The sequence below is a fragment of the Dendrobates tinctorius genome, unplaced genomic scaffold (assembly GCF_039654945.1).
Source record: "Dendrobates tinctorius isolate UK_male_01 unplaced genomic scaffold, ASM3965494v1 ptg000229l, whole genome shotgun sequence".
NCBI lineage: Eukaryota > Metazoa > Chordata > Amphibia > Anura > Dendrobatidae > Dendrobates > Dendrobates tinctorius.
The window spans coordinates 3,225,697-3,248,989 of NW_027361896.1; the positions used below are offsets into that span (position 1 = coordinate 3,225,697).

A 23,293-nucleotide genomic window follows, 5' to 3' on the forward strand; every position below is an offset into this window, starting at 1 on the left:
TTGCTGTTTGATCACATGCAAAACTATAGAGAGACAGCGTGTGTCAGTCCGTATACTTAAAAAACACGGAGCTTGACAATTTTACGGACAGCGGTGTACGTGCACGCTCCTCTCTCAGTACCGCGTAACGGCTGTTATCACGGCCACAGTGAAGCTATCTGTGTGTGACTCTGTAAGGATAAGTCGAGGACCTGTTCCGTTCTTACAGACCTCCACCTTCTAGTTTTGTCTGGTTTTCAAACAGTTAAGTATATTTGCTGTTTGATCACATTCAAAACTATAGAGAGACAGCGTGTGTCAGTCCATATACTTAAAAAACACAGAGGTTGACAATTTTACGGACACCGGACAGCGGTGTAGGTGCACGTTCCTCTCTCAGTACCGTGTAATGGCTGTTATGACGGCCACAGTGAAGCTATCTGTGTGTGACTCTGTAAGGATAAGTCGAGGACATGTTCCGTTCTTACAGACCTCCACCTTCTAGTTTTGTCTGGTTTTCAAACAGTTAAGTATATTTGCTGTTTGATCACATTCAAAACTATAGAGAGACAGCGTGTGTCAGTCCGTATACTTAAAAAACACGGAGCTTGACAATTTTACGGACACCGGACAGCGGTGTACGTGCACGCTCCCCTCTCAGTACCGTGTAACGGCTGTTATCACGGCCACAGTGAAGCTATCTGTGTGTGACTCTGTAAGGATAAGTCGAGGACTTGTTCTGTTCTTACAGACCTACACTCTAGGGAGATTCCTATTCTGCCCAATTCTATATACACCTTGTAGTTTGTCATACACTAGCCAATTTCTGCCTGTGACATAGCGGTGTGATATTCACTGGGCCTCACACAATCCAACAGTGTCCACAAGTGTGTTCAGAAATTCTACATCTCCCCTGTCCTATAGTGACATTTTTCACACCTACGACATTGAGCCTGTGACATAGCGGTGTGATATTCACTGGGCCTCACACAATCCAACAGTGTCCACAAGTGTGTTCAGAAATTCTACATCTCCCCTGTCCTATAGTGACATTTTTCACACCTGCGACATTGAGCCTGTGACATAGCGGTGTGATATTCACTGGGCCTCACACAATCCAACAGTGTCCACAAGTGTGTTCAGAAATTCTACATCTCCCCTGTCCTATAGTGACATTTTTCACACCTGCGACATTGAGACTGTGACATAGCGGTGTGATATTCACTGTGCCTCACTCAATCCAACAGTGTCCACAAGTGTGTTCAGAAATTCTACATCTCCCCTGTCCTATAGTGACATTTTTCACACCTGTGACATTGAGACTGTGACATAGCGGTGTGATATTCACTGTGCCTCACTCAATCCAACAGTGTCCACAAGTGTGTTCAGAAATTCTACATCTCCCCTGTCCTATATACACCTTGTACCTTGTTTTACATTACTATATAGTTTGTGGGATTTTGTGTACATTTTTACCAAAAATGAGGAAGGCTGGTGGAAGAGGCTGTGGAATTGGGCGGGGGTTGCCAGCTGGTAATGATGGTGTTGGTGGTGGATCTGATGGTAGTGGCAAAAGCAAAATAGGACCGAATGCAGGAGGTGTTGAGCCTGCGTCATCGTCTGGCTCCACAAGGCCTCGAAGGCTTAGTTTTCTAGGAGTTGGCAAACCGCTTTTAAAGCCAGAGCTTCAGGAAAACGTTTTGGCTTACATTGCTGACTCAGCCTCCAGCTCTATCGCCTTCTCTTCTGAAGTTGTAAAAAATAAAAGCACTGAGTCGTCATTGGAGGCTCATGTTCATGAACCACACTTTTCCTTGTGTCCTTCACCCCAACCAAGATTGAAGGATGACGCAGGCCATACAACTGATTACTCCATGGAGCTGTTTTCACATACCATGCCTGGGTTATCAAGTGAAATGGTGAATTACCCAGGCCAAGATGAACCTGACATGGAGTGCACTGATGCACAGCCACTGATAGATGATTCTGCTGGTACATTCACTCAGAGCACTACATTGTCCTCGCAGTGTAATGAGCCAGATTCTGACCCTGATGAGACTCAGGTGCCCCTTCCTGCATACTATATCACCATACACGGTGACACAGAGGAAGGTGCACATGACATTGAAGAGGAGGTGATGGATGACCCAGTTGTTGACCCAGATTGGCATCCATTGGGGGAAGAGGGTGCTGCTTCCAATAACTCAGATGAGGAGGAGGAGCATCCCCAGCAGACATCGACATCGCAACAGCTGTTATCTGGCAGCCCTGGAGCACTCCAAAGACAGGTTCCAAAAATCAAAAGAATTGCTGGACAGCTTGTCTAGACGGTCAAAATAGCACAGCGTGCTAGGCCGCAAAATGTCTTCCAAAGTAGGAAGAGTGCAGTGTGGCACTTTTTTGAACAAAATCCTCATGATCAGGCCAAGGTTATCTCTAAGAAGTGCGCAAAGACCTTTAGCCGAGGGAAAAATCTGAAAAATTTGAATACCAGTTGCATGCTTAGACATTTAACCAGCATGCACTTGCAAGCGTGGACACAACACCAAACCTCAAGTACCACATGTGCAACTGATCACAAAGAAGGTAGTCAGCAACGCTACATTGTTTCCCCCACTGTAAGCCCACGGGTTAGCACAGCAGCAAATGTTGAGGTGTCGTTGCAAGGCCAAAGCAGTCAGGGAATCCCAATGTTATATCAACGAAAGACTGAATCTAGGCCATCAGAAAGAACACCAACTCCATCACCATCATCAACCCTCTCTCAGTCCACCCTATCCACCGCTAGCTCCACCATATGCAGCTCTCAAGTCCAGCTCACCATCCCAGAGACTATGAGTAGGTCAAGAAAGTACTCAGTCTCTCATCCGCGTACACTGGGTTTGAACGCCCACATTGCCAAACTAATCTCGCTAGAGATGATGCCCTATCGGTTGGTGGAAAGCGCAGCTTTCCGCAAACTCATGGCCTATGCAGTACCACGCTATGACCTACCCAGTCGCCACTTCTTCTCTCGCAAAGCCATCCCAGCCCTCCACCATCATGTGAAAGACCGCATTGTCCATGCACTCAAGCAGTCAGCGAGTGGAAAGGTGCACCTCACAACAGATGCATGGTCCAGTCGGCATGGCCAGGGCCGTTACGTGTCCATCACTGCGCACTGGGTTAATGTGGTGGATGCAGGGTCCACAGGGGACAGCGGTGGTGGGACAGTGCTGCCTAGCCCACGGTATAGGAAACAGTTGGCTGTAGGCGTTCGACCCTCCTCCTTCTCCAGAAGCGAAAGCTCGTCCACAGAGCGCAGTCGTACGAGCACTCCATCTGCAGCTGCCTCTGTTGCACACGAGGTGTCCCCCTATCGAGCAGCTAGTGGAAAGCGTCAGCAGGCTGTGTTGCAGATGATGTGTTTGGGCAAGAGACACACCGCGGAGGTGCTGGCCGAGTACTTTCAGCGACAAACTGAGTCATGGCTGGGCAGTATACATCTTGAGGCAGGCAAGGTAGTTAGTGATAACGGCCGTAATTTTGTGGCAGCCATAGCCCTTTCAAAACTCAGCCACATACCTTGCTTGGCTCACACCTTGAACCTGGTGGTGCAGTGCTTCCTCAACAATTATCTGGAGTTAACAGCCCTGCTCCAGAAGGTGCGAAGACTGTGCGCGCACATCCGCCGGTCGCCTGTACACTCCATTCGTATGCAGAAGCTGCAGCGATTGCTCCACCTTCCCAACCACCGCCTCATTATCGACATTGCAACAAGGTGGAACTCCACCCTGCACATGGTTGAGCGGCTGTGCGAACAGAGGCAGGCCATAATGCATTTGTGGGAGGATACACGGCCAGGCACTTTGAGAGCAGACATGGAGTTGACAGGTGTGCAGTGGTCGAAGCTGAAAGACCTCTGTAAAGTCCTTCAGTGTTTTGAGGAATGCACACGGCTGGTAAGCGCAGACTACGCCATCCTAAGCATGAGCATCCCACTTATGCGTCTGCTCATGCAAACTTTGACGCACCTTAAGGAGCAGGCGTCTGCAGCCAATGTTGACGAGGAGAAAGAGGAGGAGGGAATCCTTGATGACATTCAGCCATTGTCTGCTCAGGGACCTCTCCTGGACGAGGTGGAGGAAGAAGAGGAGGAGGAGGATGATGATGGGGATGATTACTTAGGGGAGGAGGATGCATCTCGTGGGGCAAGTGAAAATGTTGGCATGGCAAGGTCTTGTACAGGGTTTGTGCGTGACTGGAGGGATGTGGATTTGCCAGAAAGTGCTCCTCCAACCAGCACTCGCAGTGCATCATTGACACCGGGAACATTGGCCCACATGTCAGATTATGCCTTGCAGATCCTAAAAAGGGACCCCCGCATTGCCAAAATGATGAACGATGATGACTACTGGTTGGCCAGCATCCTGGATCCACGCTATAAAGGCAAATTACAAAACATCAAGCCACAGGAGAACCTTGACCTAATATTGGCTAATAAACAAGCTACTCTAGTAAACCGGTTGGTTGAGGTATTCCCAGCACACAGCAGCGGTGATGGTTCTCACACGAGCCGTACGGGCCGGGGGCAGCTTGGCAGAGGTGTTCGTGGTGCACACAGCAGAAGTGGCGTTGGAGACAGGGGTTTCATGACAATGTTGTGGACTGATTTTTCAAGTACCGCTCACACAACTGGTAATACTGCATCGATGGAAAGTGACAGGAGACAGCAGTTGTCAACTATGGTTACAAACTACTTTTCCTCCCATATCGATGTTCTCCCGCACAGGTCATTCCCCTTTGACTATTGGGCCGCTAAACTGGACACCTGGCCTGAATTGGCACAATATGCCTTACAGGAGCTCGCTTGCCCAGCTGCAAGTGTGCTATCGGAAAGTCTTCAGTGCAGCTGGATCAATCCTGACAGAAAAAAGGACCCGTCTGTCAACCCAAAATGTGGATGATCTAACCTTCATTAAAATGAACCATGCATGGGTTTCCAAGGATTTTGTCCCACCTTCCCTTGATGACACATAGGTTGCCAGAAAAATGGCTTGCTTTGGTCCTCCTCCTATTCGAACTTGACCTATTTCGCCTTTTGCAGCAGCTGAATGTCCCACATCAACATATGCCACTTTGTAAACCGCCCTAACTGGGCTGCCCCCCCATGGCCGGGGTCACCACCTAGCGCACGAATCCGTGCGAGTGCCGTTGCCCTGGACAGGTGGGTAGGCCGACTCTTGGGTGCGGGCACTGGCACAGGGTCCCTCATAGTGCAATCAAGTGTATCTGACGGTGGTGGTGCACACCCGTCGTCAGACACACCGCCGTACTATGAGGGGCCCAGTGCCAGTACCGATGCCAACGAGTGTGCCCCCCTTGCTTGGGCAGGGCCCCAGCATTTGCAATGTTTACCTCTCCCTGATCCTCCACTGTGTAGTCTGGGCTGTGAAATCCTTCACTGGGAGTGCCACTACAAATTGATTGAACTGAAAGATGATGGTTAAGATGTAGCTATGCCCTGTCCTGCTGGCCGGGCTCTAGCTCCAGATGATCAATGGCTTCCATTTCTTATGGACGTCGACTCACAATGACATGCAGTGGTGGTTTATCATCAGTTTTCACAGTTTTCCTACTCACAAACGTGTGACATTCCGGCGCACATTTTAAAATGTGCCCTCTCATGCCAATCAAATAGAATCGCCTACGGCCTGTGGCTTCTGTCTTTTGCACTCCAAAGTTACGTGACAGATCATGATAGCCAGTGATCACCATGTTTACATCGCTCCCTGTGATAAAAATTTGATTGAGATGAGTAACAGTGATGGAATCAACGGAAGTGCGATACAGCAAGACTTTATTCACAAAAAAATGTTTTCACTGTCTCAACACACAAATTAATTGAGGGTCAGCATCGCCTATGAGAATTGTGACGGAAGTTTTTCCCATGAATAGTAATTCCTAGATTTCTGCAATCGCTAGCCTTTATGTCAGTAATTGTATGCATCTCATTTCCTATTGCAGAGAGGCTGGACTGTATTACTGAGACAGAAATATATATGAAGATTTAAAAATAACACCAAAAGTATATAGTTGTGTACGCCTCAAATGCATTTCCTTTTTTCCACTTTTTAGATTGCTGTGTAATCCATACTGAGAACACGGAGATTTTACATGTTTAAATTATGCTATATATACCTGCTATCCAGTGATAAAGTACCCTTTCTCAACTTTGTACAATCTGGTCAAATCCATACTGGGCCTGAGAACATCTGAGTCTGCCTCCTGATCTATAGACATATATTTTTAATGTGTAAACTAGGCTACATATATACATGTTATCCGGTGAAACTGTACCCTTTATCAACTTTCTACAATGTTGTTGAATCCATACTGGGCCTGAGAATGGCTGCCGAGCTGTTAAGCAAGCTACAGCACCTGTGGTTTAGACACGTAATTTTTTCAGGAATGACGGTTAGGCCTAACTCCGGAATTGCGGTTGACCTGAACTTACTGGGAAATCATCGTTCGCGGGGAATAATCTGAATCCCAGATCCCCATCACTAACGGAGTTCAGCAGGTTATCTGCACCTGTAAGCGACAAAAGCTGGTCCTTTCAGTGTAGCGTGCATGCAGCCCTGGACATGTACGGGAATGCTAGACCTGTTATTGCTCGATCTCACGTGCCAGACACTTGCTTATCCCTCTAGTAAGCTTGACGCGTACTGCGGGGGCATGCCGGAGTCTCGGTTATTAACGAAATAAAGCTGAGAAATCGCTAGCACAACTACAAACACACATACCACACGACACACAGAATCAACAAAGCTTTCAAAGTGTGCATCTTTTCTTTAGGTGGCATGGTTGTGGTTTCCCGGGTGGAGTCCAATTAAGCCACAGGCTCCACTCCTGGTGGTGCCCTTTTGGACATTCCTTTAAGGTTCAGCTTTGCAATCATACTGCCCCCGGAAACCAAAAACTTTGCCTTCATGGACGCTGTTTGGAGGTTCGTGGGAATAACGCCGCCCGATCAGCAGTCGGCATATGGGTCGCCCTCCCAGGGCTGTGGGGTACTCGGTACCGGGCCGGTGTCAGTGGGATGTGTCACAGCAGCAATGACCCGGACGGTGGCCCTGGGCACCCATGTAAATGGCGTGGTATAATGGTAAAGAGTTTATATAGATAGTTTGACGCCACCTGTGGTGTTTGGCAACATAGATGTTAGGCCGACGCTGCATGCAGATCCTCTGGGACTGATGGTGTTGTGCAGCAAAGATGGTGAAGCTCCCCACAGATGGAGCTGGAGTCCCAGGGAAGTGTAGATGTAGTGATGGGGGAAAGGCACAGGCGGTCTAGGTGCTGGTACCCAGATGTAGCGGTGCTGGAATAACTGTAGGACACCAGAGCGTGCAGTTCCAAAGCTTTACTCACAGTCTGCTGTTTACACAGATGCCTGCCTCCGTGCTGTGTCCTCCAGGTCAGGACCTCAGCCAACCTCCGGAACCAAAATGGAAAGCTCCCTTCCAACACTCGGCCAACATGTACCTTCCTGAACGTCTCCTTTCTAGCGCTTGTGGGGGAAGCACTCACAGGACCGTCGTTCACTGAAGCGCCTCCTGTCTAACAGATGTTCCTCAGACTTTACTTGTATGGCAGACAGCTGTAGCCTTTTCCTTCTGGCTCCCACATGTCGATGCTGGGGCTTCTGAGCCTTAGTTGGGTACAGAGCATTTATAGCTGCTACTTCCCCCGGTTTCTGCTGCAGGAAGGTCAGTGTCCCTACAAACTCGGAGACCGGAATCGGGACCATGTGCTCCAGCTAGGAGTGAGCCTTAACTCTGCTCATCCTCCAGCTCCCCTTCTCACGTCCACACACTTCCCCTTCCCTGCACAGAGTGCCCTAACTTACCTCCTCCCGACCACAGAGAGCAGCTCCTCAGCAGTCAGGTTCAGAGGTCTCCCTGCTAGCCTGGAGTGGGAAATGTGTTGTGTGTTGGTTTCACTGCTAGAGAGATCCTTCGCTGCTCCCAAGCTTGACAACACACTCCCTAGGAGGAAGGTAATGCCACAGTGGCGACCATACTCTTAGGGACGCCACAAGTGCACTGAGGCCCAGCCACTGCTGGATGATGCTGCTGGTACATTGACCCAGACCACTACATTCCCCTCGCACTCCGCACTCTACACTGCCAGAATCTGACCCAGAGGAAACTCAGGTTCCCCTTCCCACATACTATACCACCTTACACGGTGACAAAGAGGAAGGTGCAGATGAAAGTGCAGGTTCCTTGAGCAGGTGGGGGGGCATACTCATGGGCGATGGCACTGGCACCGGGCACCGCATAGTACGCAAAAGTGTCTCTGCCGGTGGGAGGGTCTAAACAGCCAAGTGCAGTGAGATGGAAGATGGGGACGACAAGGAGTTCAGAGTAGTGCAGGGATTCCCTAGCAAGGAGACTTATGTAATTGTTTTCAATGTTGCGACAGCAATTTTTGGGGAGCACTATACTCTGGTGAATGATATATGGGGCCCACCATACACTGGAGCATTCCAAAGGTGGACATCAGACACTGGAGCAGCATTTACAGGGCCCATTATACACTAGAGCAGTAGAAATGGGGCTCATTATATATGGAGCATTATTTGGGCCCATAAGACAGTGGAGCTTCATCCATTGGGACCAACATATACTATAGCATTATGTTGAGCTCATCATATACGGTTTGAAACATTATATGGGATCAATGATTCCATATGGAGAAATATATGGGACTCATTACTCTGTATAGCGCACTAAGCGCTGGCCATAATACTGTATGGAGTTATATACTGTCCGTTTTTGGAGGTATTGGAGAATTTAAAATGGATATCAGTCATGAGATGTAAGAAGTGAAGTATTTTTCATTGTACTATACTAATATTTCTCTGCCGTATCGGAGCATCATAAGTTGTGGTATGTGTTAAAGGGGCGCTCTTTGGACCTGGGCCCACGAAAACCTGGAGCCAGCCCTACCCCCCCACAACAGTAGCCAAATAACCCCCATTTTTCAGTGCGTAACTAGTATTATGAAGTAAATTAAGGTTGACAAGCTTAAGTAATAAGAATTGATGCTATTGGCATTCAAATGGGCACTGTAGGTGTGTTTCCTGTCCTCCTCTCACTGCTGACTTTAATTCCCCATTGATTACATTGGGTTTCGTGTTTCGGTCGGACCCCCGACTTTTCCATATAGTCGGCCGATTTTGCTTGACCCGACTTTTGGAAAAGTCGGGTTTCATGAAACGAAACTCGACCCTAAAAAAACAAAAGTCGCTCAACTCTACTCATTACTGCTGTTAGAGGCAGGTGTTCACATTATAACAATTGGCTCTTCAGCCCCTGCTATACACCTGCACTCTACATACATTATAACAAACATGTATGGAAGATTGATACATAGTAAGTGGCTAAAGTGGTTCTCTGGGAATAGAAGAAAAAAAAATAACTTAAGGAAATGTAATTAAAATTCAGTTTCTATATACTTTTAGCTAACAATCCTTTCTCCTTTTGTCTAGGGAGATGATCACTATGGAAATAAAATGGCCGCTGTCTTGTTACACTGACAAAAACCTCTCCTAGAATGTTAAAGGGAATCTATCAGCAGGTTTTTACTATGAAATCTGTGACAGCAGGAGATAGAGGCTGAAACACCCCTGTGATGAGCACCTTACTGTATATGAACTTGGTGTTGTGTGGGTGGATACAGCTTTCTCAGTTCTGTTTCATTCTAAATCTAAAAGCTCTGATTGTATCAACACTGCTGCACCCAGTAAACTAAGTGATACATCATTGGATTAAGCTTCTCTTTGCCTATATTACACTGCTCCCAATAAGGTAGCAAAAATCTGTTGACAGATTCCCTTTTTTTTTTGGAAAGGTGCCTGTGAGCAAATGCAGTAGGAAGTTCCACTGGTATTTCCTCTAATAATCGCAAATCAACAGAATCATCAACAACATAATAATTATAAAGAAAACGAGTTTTCAAAAAAAAAAAAAAAGTACCTCCAATTCTGTAACATTTACACAGGCTTTTTTCGAATACGTCAGGAAATCCTACAATACCAAAAAGTGATAATTAATTTACAATTTAACATATCCATCTAATATCCATAATAATAATAATCCATAATAATCCATAATAATAATCCATAATAATAATCCATCTAAGAACCATAAAAACTATTGCATGAACATGTGTGTCCAAACTTTTGCCAAGCATATATACACAAATACATGTAGGTATGTATTCAGTACATATTGACATACATATACAACAACAGTAGGATACAAAAGTTGTGATTTTTTTTATCAACAATGATTTTATTCTAAAGGTGATGGAGGAGCTCCAGCAGAATTAGAGACATGAGATTATATTAAAATGCTATTCGTACAATTAATCATCCACATTCTCTGTAGATGTGTCATAAATATTCTTATTGGGTTTAATGATGTTAACTTATGTTTAAAGTCATATGGAACATAAACCATAAACTTTCTAATACCATGGTATCAAGGTGTCACCTTTAAAAGTAGCTGATATTTCATTATTCTTTGCACAGGTTTAATTAATAAATCTGTCAGTTGAAGTCGGTGGCCAAGGCGCTGTTTCAGATCCTGAAAGGTTAAAGGCAATAAAAATTAATACTCTTACAAAAATATGAAGTTAAACATGAAATGTACCACTAGCCTACTTGACTTTTCTTTCTTAAAGGACTAAGGTGTGGACAAACATTTCAATACACCATCCCACCGGCTTGTTTTCCAGCTGAGCTGTCAATCAAAGAAAGGGGGGACATAAAGAAAAAACATGCAGGTGGGAAAGTGTATTTAAACATAGTATCACAACTCTCCCAGTCATCTAAAACAATAGTATATTTAATCTTCAGCTCCTCAATGGAGAGCTTACCAGTGCCTGACTTGTCCACTCCACTGCCTTTGTGGCGTCGGCAACAGTGTGATGAAGTCAGCAGCGTTCTGACATCGTCACACAACTGCACATCAGGGATGGATCTGACAAGCACTGCTCTGCCCCAGTCCTGGTACCACAGTGTTCAATTGTATAAGCATCTTTCAGACAAGAATACATTTTTTTAATAAATGTAGTTTTTATTACATTTTGTATAATTTTAACAATCAAAAATCAGAATTTGAACAATCACACTGAATAAACGACTTAGAAAATCAGCAAGAGTGAAGTACAATAAGGGTGAACTATTTGGGAACATTCCCTCAAGTGGTGACAGAACGAATTGCATAATGAAGCAATAGTAACATAGTAACATAGTTAGCAAGGCCGAAAAAAGACATTTGTCCATCCAGTTCAGCCTATATTCTGCCAGAATAAATCCCCAGATCTATGTCCTTCTAAAGAACCTAATAACTGTAAGATACAATATTTTTATGCTCCATGGAGACATCCAGGCCTCTCTTAAACCCCTCGACTGGGTTTGCCATCACCACCTCCTCAGGCAAGGAATTCCAGATTCTCACTGCCCTAACAGTAAAGAATTTTCTTCTATGTTGGTGGAAAAACCTTCTCTCCTCCAGACGCAGAGAATGCCCTCTTTTGACCGTCACATTCCTTGGTATAAACAGATCCCCAGAGAGATATTTGTATTGTCCACTTATATACTTATATACTTATACATGGTTATTAGATCGCCCCTCAGTCGTCTTTTTTCTAGACTAAATAATCCTAATTTTGCTAATCTCTCTGGGCATTGTAATTCCCCCATCCTCTTTATTAATTTTGTCGCCCTCCTTTATACTTGCTCTAGTTCCATTATATCCTTCCTGAGCACCAGTGCCCAAAACTGTACACAGTACTCCATGTGCGGTCTAACCAGGGATTTGAACAGAGGCAGTATAATGCTCTCATCATGTGTATCCAGACCTCTTTTTATGCACCCCATGATCCTGTTTGCCTTGGCAGCTGCTGCCTGGCACTGGCTGCTCCTGGTAATGTTATCATTAACTAGGATCCCCAAGTACTTCTCCATGTCAGATTTACCCAGTGGTTTCCCGTTCAGTGCATAATGGTGATATTGATTCCTCCTTCCCCTGTGTATAACCTTACGTTTATCATTGTTAATCCGCATCTGCCACCTTTCGGCCCAAGATTCCAATTTATCCAGTTGCATCTGTAGTAGACTACTATCTTCACTTGTATTGACTGCTTTACATAGTTTTGTATCATCTGCAAATATCGATATTTTACTGTGTAAACCTTCTACCAGATCATTAATAAATATGTTGAAGAGAATTGGTCCCAACACAAACATCTGCGGTACCCCACTGGTTACAGCGACCCAGTTAAAGAATATACCATTTATAACCACCCTCTGCTTTCTATCACTAAGCCAATTACTTACTCATTTTCACACATTCTCCCCCAGACCCAGCATTTTCCTTTTGTGTACCAACCTCTTGTGTGGCACGGTATCAAACGCTTTGGGAAAAATCGAGATATACCACGTCCAATGACTCACCTTGGTCCAGTCTATAGCTTACCTCTTCATAAAAAACTTATTAGATTGGTTTGACAGGAGCGATTCCTCATAAACCCATGCTGACATGGAGTTAAACAGTTATTCTAATTGAGATAATCCAAAATAATATCCCTCAGAACCCTTCAAATATTTTACCAACAATAGAGCTTAGACTTACTGGCCTATAATTTCCAGGTTTACTTTTAGAGCCTTTTTTGAAAATTGGTACCACATTTGCTATGCACCAGTCCTGTGGAACAGACCCCATCTCTATAGAGTCCCTAAATATAAGAAATAATGTCTTGTGTATTATATTACTTAGTTCTGTTAGTACTCGTGGGTGTGTGCCAATCGGACCTGGAGATTTATCTATATAATCTTATTTAGCTGGTTTCACACCTCTTCTTGGGTTAGATTGGAGACCCTTAATATAGGGTTTTCTTTGTCTCTTGGCATTTCAACTAGCATTTCATTTTCCAGTGTGAATACCGTGGAGAAGAAGGTGTTTAATATATTAGCTTTTTCCTTGTCGTCTACAACCATTCTTTCCTCACAATACTTTAAGGGGCCTACACTTTCACTTATGATTCTTTTACTATTGATATAGTTGAAGAACAGTTTGGGATTAGTTTTACTCTCCTTAGCAATGTGCTTCTCTGTTTCCTTTTTGGCAGCTTTAATTAGTTTTTTAGATAAAGTATTTTTCTCCGTATAGTTTTTTTAGAGCTTCAACGGTGTCATCCTGCTTTAGTAGCTTAAATGCTTTCTTTTTACTGTTAATTGCTCCCTCTTACTTCTTTGTTTAGCCACATTTGTTTTTTCCTATTTCTTGTCCTTTTCTTCCCACAAGGTATAAATTGCTTACAGTGCCTATTTAGGATGTTTTTAAACATTTCCCATCTGTATTCTTACTTCTCAGGACATTGTCCCAGTCAACCACATTAATGGCATCTCTAAGCTGGTCAAACTTTGCCTTCCTAAAGTTCAGTGTTTTTGTGACTCCCTGACAAGTCTCCCTAGCGAAAGACAAGTGAAACTGTACAATATTGTGGTCACTATTTCCTAGATGCCCGACGACCTGCAGATTTATTATTGTGTCAGGTCTATTAAATAGCATTACGTGTAAAAGTGGTGCTCCTCTGGTTGGATTCTGCACCAATTGTGAAAGATAATTTTTTTTTGTTATTAGCAGAAATCTGTTGCCTTTATGGGTTTCGCAGGTTTCTGATTCCCAGTTAATGTCTGGGTAGTTAAAGTCCCCCATAATAAGGACCTCATTATGAGTTGCAGCTTCATCTATCTGCCTTAGTAGTAGACTTTCCATGATTTATTTTATATTTGGGGGTTTGTAACAGACCCCAATGAGAATTTTGTCACTATTTTTCCCTCCATGTATTTCGACCCATATGAACTCAACATTCCCTTCGCTAAAGTGGACTTTAGACAAAGACTTTACATAAAGACAAACCCCTCCTCTCTGATTTTTACGATCCTTTCTAAACAGAATGTAACCCTGTAAGTTAACTTCTCAGTCATAGCTTTCATCTAACCATGTCTTGGTTATTCCCACTATGTTATAGTTACCTGTAGATATTTCTGCTTCTAGTTCTTCCATCTTGTTTGTCAGGCGTCTGGCATTTGCAAGAATGCAGTTTAGAGGATTTTGCTTTGTTCCAATCTCCCCCCTGTGGATTGTTTTAGAAATTTTCTTACCTCCCTTCTGAGTATGTTGCATCGGGTCTTCTTTGCCGCACCTAATATCCTTCATCAGTAAATTTTCTGGCTTCATGTGCGAGTCTAATGTTTTCTTCCTGTCCCCTCATGTTCTAGATTATCGCCCTCCTGATGAGTGTAGTGAGTCTTCTGGCGAATGTGTGTTTTTCAGGTTTGTTGAGGTGAAGTCCGTCTCTGGCGAGGAGTCCGTCGTTCAGGTAATACACACCGTGGTCCAGGAATCCGAATTCTTGTTGTCTGCCCCATCGTCTTAGCCAGTTGTTCGCATCAAGGATCCTGTTCCATCTCCTGGTGCCATGCCCGTCTACTGGAAGGATAGAAAAAAAACTACCTAGGCATCCAGTTCCTTTACTTTCTTCCCCTTCTCTTCAAAGTCCGTGCAGATTGTCGGTAGGTCCTTCCTTGCCGTGTTATTGGTGCCAACATGTATCAGAAGAAATGGGTGGACATCCTTGGAACTGATGAGCTTTGGTATCCTATCGGTCACATCCTTGATTTTCTCATCCTGGAGGCAGCATGCTTCTCTTATGGTTATGTCCGGTCTGCAGATGGCTGCTTCTGTGCCTCTCAGTAGTGAGTCTCCCACCACTACCACTCTTCTTCGCTTCTTGGCTGTACTTTTTGTTGTCACTTCTGGGTTTTGCTTTGTGCCCTTTTCTTCTTTGCTTGCTGGTAGTGCCTCATCCTTAGGTGAGGATTGAGGATTGAGGTTTCCATTGATGAAGAATGGCCCCAATATCTTTGTACCCCATATACCACACCATACCATCAATTTTTGTGTTCCAACACATTATGAGTGTCAGGTCCGAGCATTCCTATATGAACAGTTTCCTGGTAAGTGGATTAGTCGTCGTGGGCCAGTTGAATGGCCAACAAGGTCTCCCGATCTGACCACATAAGACTTTTATCTTTGGGGTCATCTGAAAGCAATTGTCTATGCTGTGAAGATACGAGATGTGCAGCATTTGAAACACCAGATACTGGAAGCCTGTGCTAGCATTTCTTCTGTGGTATTATGTCGTGTGTTTTTTTTATATATTGTGACATGTGAATTATGTTGTAATGTACAGTGTGTAGTAGAATTTTAAGTAATGTACATTGTAGGATGTGATAATGTAAGAAACAATTAATAATACAGGATAGGTAGTAGGTAGTTGACTGTAGCATAGGTAGTGACATTGGGATATGATAGTGCTAATGTTTTGGACTAGCCCACAGGGTGTTAGGGCAAGTGACTGCTTCCTGTTGTTAGTTTGTTCAAGTTAGTTCTCACGGGTTGACCTACTTTCACATGGTAAGGAACTCCTAGGGGAAGCACCACTCTTGAGTGTGTCAAGAGTGGGAGAAGAGGTTTGCATTGACAATACAACACAATGGGCAGCACTTTGAACACATTTTATGTGGTCATAAACTTGTAAATAACTCATGAAAGAATAACGTTACGTTAAAACCAAGCACACCATTGTTTTTCTTGTGAAATTCTCAATAACTTTGATGTTAATACGATTAATCCCCCACAGTTTTAAGCATGCCCTAAAAATGCATTTGTTTAGACCGGCCAATCACCTCAATGCATTAACCTAAATATGTGAGCCCTGTGTGGCTCATTCAAAATTTTTTACCATAAACAGGTTCCTCGCATCATGTTCTCACATGCTTTATGCTTTTAATAGCCCTCTGTGTCTGTACTTTTACATATTTAGACTGTTAACTGGTTCATGCAGCAACAGGAACACTCGATTCTTACACTATGGCTGGTCCAAACAATGAAAGCAATTGTTATGATCCACCTTTCGTGTCTCTCCTTTTTCCTTATAGATTGTAAGCTTGTGAGCAGGGCCCTCACTCCTCTTGGTATCTGTTTTGATCTATGTGTTTATTGGTATACTGTAATGTCTATTGTCTGTAGAAGTCCCCTCTATAATGTAAAGTGCTGCGGAATATGTTGGCGCTATAGAAATAAAATTATTATTTTTATTATGTGTCACATGAGCCTCTTCCCATTCAAAAAAATAAACTTGGATCCAAAATGGCTGATTTCAAAATAGCCACCATGGTCACCACCCATCTTGAAAAGTTTTCCCACTCTCCTATGCTAATGTGCCACAAATAGGAAGTTGATATCACCAACCATTCCCATTTTATTTAGGTGCATCCATTTAAATGACCCACCCTGTAGATTGTTTTCATAACATGTTTAAATAATCAACTTACCTCAAAATATGTGTCAATGTATTCTGAAACAATATGCTCAGAATTTGGTTTGTTTTGGCAGTAAACTATATACATATTGAATCTTCTTTCCTGTAAAACAATAGAAACAAGACTGATAAATTCAGACTATGATAACAATATTGATATCAAATACCTTCTCAATCATGTCATGCCAATGCCATTAAGAATTAATTCATGGGATTTTTTTTTATGGTTCTTAGATTGACAGAAAAGGAATGCAGAAACCCCATGAGGCAGAAGCTAATTATCTCCATATTAGGAGAAAAAGTAAATTCCTCCCTGACTTCAAATACGGCAATCAGATTAGTTCCCTGAATCAAGAACCCATCTCCGGAATATAGTTATAACCCATAATATTATTTATTTAAAAAAGACATTCAGGCCCTCCTTGTACTCGCTTAGTGGAATCGGTCATTATGAAATCGTGTCAAATAGTTTCATAGTCTTGTCTGCTTGTACTGTAAAGAATCTGTCTATATCGTTATCACATGTCCCTTTCATGTAAACTGCCATCGATAAGCACTTTACTAAACACTTAGCTTTGTCAAACCCTGCTGTAACCTGAGCTGCTCTTCTGGTCACAAGATCTCTGGCTGAGAGTCTCCTGCTTGCTGCGATAACGTCAAAATCTCCCTCAGTTCCAGAGGGGTGGGCGTGGCTTAAAGCATAGGTGGGGCTTTTGGTGTCTGGGCTTGGCTTCATATATATGTGCTCACACTGTTCCTTTTTTGTATGTTGATGCTGTGCACTTGTGTCTCCCTGCAGATTCAGCCCCCCTGTATTTGCATGTATAAAGCAGGGTGTAAATATATGTGTAAGGATGGTGGACTGTGTTGTCAAGTACCTACCCCTGAAGACATCAATCATGTTGTGTGTGTATTATGTCATGTGTTTTTTTTATATATTGTGACATGTGAATTATGTTGTAATGTACAGTGTGTAGTAGAATTTTAAGTAATGTACATTGTAGGATGTGATAATGTAAGAAACAATTAATAATACAGGATAGGTAGTAGGTAGTTGACTGTAGCATAGGTAGGGACATTGGGATATGATAGTGCTAATGTTTTGGACTAGCCCACATGGTGTTAGGGCAAGTGACTGCTTCCTGTTGTTAGTTTGTTCAAGTTAGTTCTCACGGGTTGACCTACTTTCATATGGTAAGGTACTCCTAGGGGAAGCACCACTCTTGAGCCCTTTCTCATGCTTCTATTATCTGGTTGAGCTGCACACACAAGCAGGATTGAGCACCACACACTTTTTTGCTATTTTTTTTAGGGATCTCATCCTCCTTCTATTTCATTCCATAGCACTATGCACTATATTTTTTGACGGACACACATTTTTATATATAGTGGCTCTCTCGGTTGCCTGTGGACATAGACACAGGTACACTGAAGCTTTAAGAACTTCCTTTAGTTTATTATAGGCAGCATAAGCCAAGAGGGTAGTAAAGAAAATACAGCCCACTGGGGAAAACAGGTTAAACAAAACAAAATAGTGGCAGGACATGGTTCAGGTTTGCTTAGTCCATGCAGCACTCTCCTGCAGTGCTCCTTCCTCAGGCTCATCACACTGAACATGGAAAGTTCTTTCCTTCACCCATTTAAGCCCAGACCTCTTGGACTCGACCACGTGACTGATCACATGACTGTGACCTCACACAGGTCCTGTCAGCACACAGGGGTGCTAGCTCTGTAGGGGGAGATATGGGGGGACACGCTCCCACCCACTCTATGAATGTCCTCCTAAAAAACAGCCCATAACATAACTTAACCCTCGCAACACTTACTGTGCTGGAGGAAATAACGCTCTGGATTTAATATCACTGACACCATTAGGCGTAGTGAAACATATCTCCCCTCTATTACATTACCAGTAACTCTGTCACATATTACCCCCCCTGGCACCTTCACTGGCTAAGCTGCATGGACAGGGCATTTACATTTCCATGCAGCTTCCCTGGCCCGTGCTCGATATGAAAATTAAAAATCCTGCATTGCTAAAAACCATCTAGTCACCTGGATATTCTTTACCTTCCTTTCCCTCATCTATCTCAGGGGCGCATGATCTGATACTAGCCTGAACTTACGGCCTAGCAGGTAGTACCTCAGGCTGTCAATCGCCCATTTGATGGCCAAGCACTCTTTCTCCATGATGGTATAGTTCTTCTCACAGGAGGAGAGTTTCCTACTCAGGTAAAGAACTGGGTGTTCGTTGTCATCTATCTCCTGGAACAGCACAGCTCCTAAACCAACTTCAGAGGCATCTGTTTGGAGCACAAACTCCTTAGTGAAATCTTGTGCTACCAAGACTGGCTGTCTGCACAGAATGAGCTTCAACTCCTGGAACACCATCTCAGCTTCAAAGGACCATATGACCATTGTTGATTTTGTCCCTTTAAGGAAGTCCATCAGAGAGGCGGCTACCATGGTGAAGTTCTGGATAAACCAGCAGTAATATCCCACAATGCCCAGGAATGCTCTGACCTGCTTTTCGGAGACCGACTGTGGCCACTTTTGGATTGCCACCACTTTGTCTATTTGGGGCTTTATTGAGCCCCTTCCGACAATGTAGCCCATGTATTTTGCATCTTCTTTCCCGAAGGCGCACTTCTTTGGGTTTATGGTACACCCTACCTTCCTCATTGCATCCAGTATCACCAGGACCTTCTGCAGGTGACTTCCCCACTCCGGGCTAAAAAGCACAATGTCGACCAAATATGTGGCAGCATACTTCTTGTGAGGGGCTAGGATCCGGTCCATAGGCCTCTAGAAGGTAGCTGAAGTTCCTTGTAGACAGAACGGCATTCTGGTATAATGGAAGCATCCATCAGGTGTAGAAAAGGCTATCTTCTCCTTGGCACTTGGGGACAGGAGAATCTGCCAGTACCCCTTTGTTAGGTCCAGTGTGGTGGTGATGGAAAGGACACCATTGTAGGCATTTACTACAGGCCACCTGTGGAAGCTGAAGATATTGATGAACTCTTTATACATCAAATGGCCAAGTTCTCTAAAAAATATGATATAGTGGTCATGGGAGATTTCAACTATCCAGACATTTGTTGGGATTCTCTCTCAGGCAAAACTAACAGGTCAAGCAAATTCTTATCCTCTCTTGCTGACAACTTTATCTTTTAAAAGGTAGGGGAGAAAACAAGGAGATCTGCTACCTTGGATCTAATCCTTATAAACAGGGAGGAAATAGTTCAGGAGGTAAGAGTAGCTGCGACCATGCTATTTTAGAATTTTGGATAACTAGAGGAGGAAGACCTGTGAAGACTCATACTTCAAGGTTAGATTTCAGAAAGGCAGATTTTAAGGGACTCAGAATGAGAATAGGAAAGATCCATTGGCTGGGTATCTTTAAGGACAAAAATGTCCTGGAACGATGGGAAATTTTGAAAAATGAGATTCTCAAAGCACAATCGGTAACAATTCCGAAAAGAGAGAAGAATAGGAAGCATTTAAGGAAACCAAGATGAACACAGAACTTAAACACATGCTAAAAAGGAAGAAAGAAATGTTTATTAAATAAAAAGAGGAAGGCATATCTAAAGAAGAATATAATGCTGCCTGCAGAATCTGCAGGGGATACATCAGATTAGTAAAGCTGAATTAAGGCTTGGAAGATATGTCAAAAGCAATGAAAAAGGATTTTGGAGATATGTCAAAAGTAAAAGAAAAGTCAAAGATGCTATAGGATTTTTACAAGATGAAAATGATGAAATGGTAAGAAAGGCTGTTGAGAAGGCCGATCTTTTAAATTTCTATTTCACATCTGTTTTCTCTCAGAAAGGAAATGTAATATCAACTGATCTTCACTGTCCTATCAAAGGAATAGAAGAATCCAGACTATCTATAAACAGAAAGATAGTGAGGGAATACTTAGCTAACATATTTATATGAATACAAATCTCCAGGTCCAGATGAATTACCCACAGAGTACTGAAGGAGATAGCAGAATAAATTTTTGAACCACTCTCCATAATCTTTGAAAATTCTTGGAGATCAGGAGAAGTCCCAGAAGACTGGAGAAGAGCAAATGTTGTTCCTATCTTCAAAAAAGGGGAAGAAGGTGGACCCAGGGAACTATAGGCCGGTGAGTCTGACTTCTATACCAGGAAAGATCTTTGAACAAATTATTAAACAACATGTACGTACATACCTGGATAAGAATCACACAATCCTTATTGAAAAAATGACTAAGTATGGAATGGACAAGGCAACTGTTAGGTGGATTCATATCTGGCTTAGTGATCGGACCCAAATAAAGGTTGAAAATGGCTGCACATCCAGTTGGAAGAATGTCTCAAGTGGGGTACCACAGGGCTTTGTCCTGTGACCTGTATTGTTCAACATCTTTATCAACGATTTAGATGAAGGAATTGAGGGTAAACTGATTAAATTTGCTCATGACACAAAGCTAGGAGGGATAGCTAATACTAGAGAAGAGAGAGATGATTCAAAAAGATATAAATAAACTGGAGTAGTGGGCAGCAGCTAACAGAATGGTTTTTAACAGGGAAAAATGCAAAGTACTACATCTGGGCAATAAAAATGAAAAAAGCATATACAGAATGGGAGGAATAGGGCTAAGCAACAGCACATGTGAAAAAGACTTGGGTATACTAATAGAACACAGACTGAATATGAGTCAACAGTGTGATGCAGCAGCAAAAAAGGCAAATGCAATTCTAGGATGTATTAACAGAAACATACAGTCTAGATTACATGAAGTCATTATTGCCCTCTACTCCTCTTTGGTCAGACCTCATCTGGAATACTGTGTCCAGTTTTGGGCGCCACATTTTAAAAAAGACATCAACAAACTGGAGAAAGTTCAGTAAAGAGCAACCAGAATGGTGACCGGTATGCAAACCCTGTCTTGTGAGTAAAGGTTGCAGGATTTGGGAATGTTTAGCTTGCAAAAGAGAAGACTGAGAGGAGACTTAATAACTGTCTACAAATATCTCAAGGGCTGTCGCATTGCAGAAGGATCATCTTTATTCTCATTTGCACAAGGAAAGACTAGAAGCAATGGAATGAAACAGAATGGGAGGAGACACAGATTAGATATTAGAAAAAACTTTTTGACAGAGTGATCAATGAGTGGAACAGGCTGCCACGAGAGGTGGTGAGTTCTCCTTCAATAGAAGTCTTCAAACAGAGGCTGGATAGACATCTGTCTGGGATGATTTAGCGAATCCTGCTTTGAGCAGGGGGTTGGACCAGATGGCACAGGAGGTCCCTTCCAACTCTATGACTCTATAAGAATGAAGTGATTAACCAAAGTCAGCTTCTGTTTGTAACTAATAAGTCATGTCAGAGTAACTTAATTTCCAACTATGATAGAATCTCTGACTGGTTGGATCAGGTAAATGCTGTAGATATAGTATTTCTTTACTTCAGCAAAAATTTGACAAAGTATCTCACACCATCCTTATTGAAAAAATGACAGTATGGAATGGACAAGGCAACTGTTAGGTGAATTCATAACTGGCTTAGTGATCGGATCTAAAGAGTGGTCCAAAGTTAGGAGGGATAGCTAATACCAGAGAAGAGAGAGGATTAAAAAAGATATAAATAAACTTGAGCAGTGGGCAGCAACTAACAAAATGGTTTTTAACAGGGAAAAATGCCAAGTCATCTAGGCAATAAAAATGAAAAAAGAATATACTGTACATAATGGGAGAAATAGGGCTAAGCAACAGCACATGTGAAAAAAAGACTTTGGTATACTAATAGATCATAAACTAAACATGAGTCAACAGTGTGATGCAGCAGCAAAAAAGGCAAATATAATTCTGGGATGTATGAACAGAAGCATACAGTCTAGATCACATGAAGTCATTATCCCCCTCTACTCCTCTTTGATCACACCTAATCTGGAATACTGTATCCAGATTTGGGCACCACATTTTAAAAAAGACATCAGCAAACTGGAGCAAGTACAGAGAAGAGCGACCAGAATGATGACCGGTCTGCAAACCATGTCCTATGAGGAACGGTTATAGAATTTTGGAAGGTTTAGCTTGAAAAAAAGAAGACTGAGAGGAGACTTAATAGCTGTCTACAAATATCTCAAGTTCTGTCACACTGTAGAAGGATCATCTTTATTCTGATATAGAAGGGTTAATAGTTTGCCTTTAACTGCCTTTAATTCTTCAATTGCCTTTTGCCTTTCATTGCTAGAATTTATTCTTATGACACAGCAGTTTGCCAGTCTCGTCTTCAAGGAAACTATGCTTCTTATCATATATATTCTCAATAGTCAGCCACAAGGTGTTCTGGGTACATGGTGAACAAGGTATGACCCTGAGGTGACGGCGGGGGCTACACGAGCTCCATAGAGTTACATATTTGTTGTAAATGATATAAAAGATTGCCTTGTGTTTCATTACGTCAGATAAAGTGACTTGCTCACAATCTGTGTGCAGTATTCTTTTTCTCCAAGAGCTTGTAAATTAAGGGCGTAAACTCCTAATCTGGCATGTCTGACTTTGGGTCAGAACGAAAACAGCTACTACAGTTTTGGCGCCCAACGTGGGGCCGTGGTAACCAGCCTATTCGGAATCCGTATGTGTGAGCTTCCTGGGAGGTTGGACATGCAAAATCCAGCTGCAGCGAGATGAGAAAATTTATTCTTACATGTTTTGCAGTGCAATCTCTCTGGATCTCGACATATCTCTGGGTAAGGCTGTACAACACAGTAAAAAAAACTTACATCACTAGTGAGTATGTCCGTATGAGAGTTGACTAACAGAGTGTTAAGATAATAATAATACATTTTATTTCTATAGCACCGACATATTCTGCAGCACTTTACAATTCA

At 43.1% G+C, this 23,293-nt stretch overlaps 1 protein-coding gene across 1 annotated transcript in view; it reads right to left on the bottom strand.

Moving 5' to 3' along the window:
• The window catches only part of TRIO (trio Rho guanine nucleotide exchange factor), a 2,342,529-nt gene that overhangs the window by 242,355 nt on the left and 2,076,881 nt on the right, over positions 1-23,293 (bottom strand). Inside the window, 3 exon segments of the mRNA XM_073555735.1 lie at positions 10,005-10,055; positions 10,524-10,616; positions 16,439-16,528. Of these exon segments, the coding sequence (XP_073411836.1) occupies positions 10,005-10,055; positions 10,524-10,616; positions 16,439-16,528 (234 nt within the window).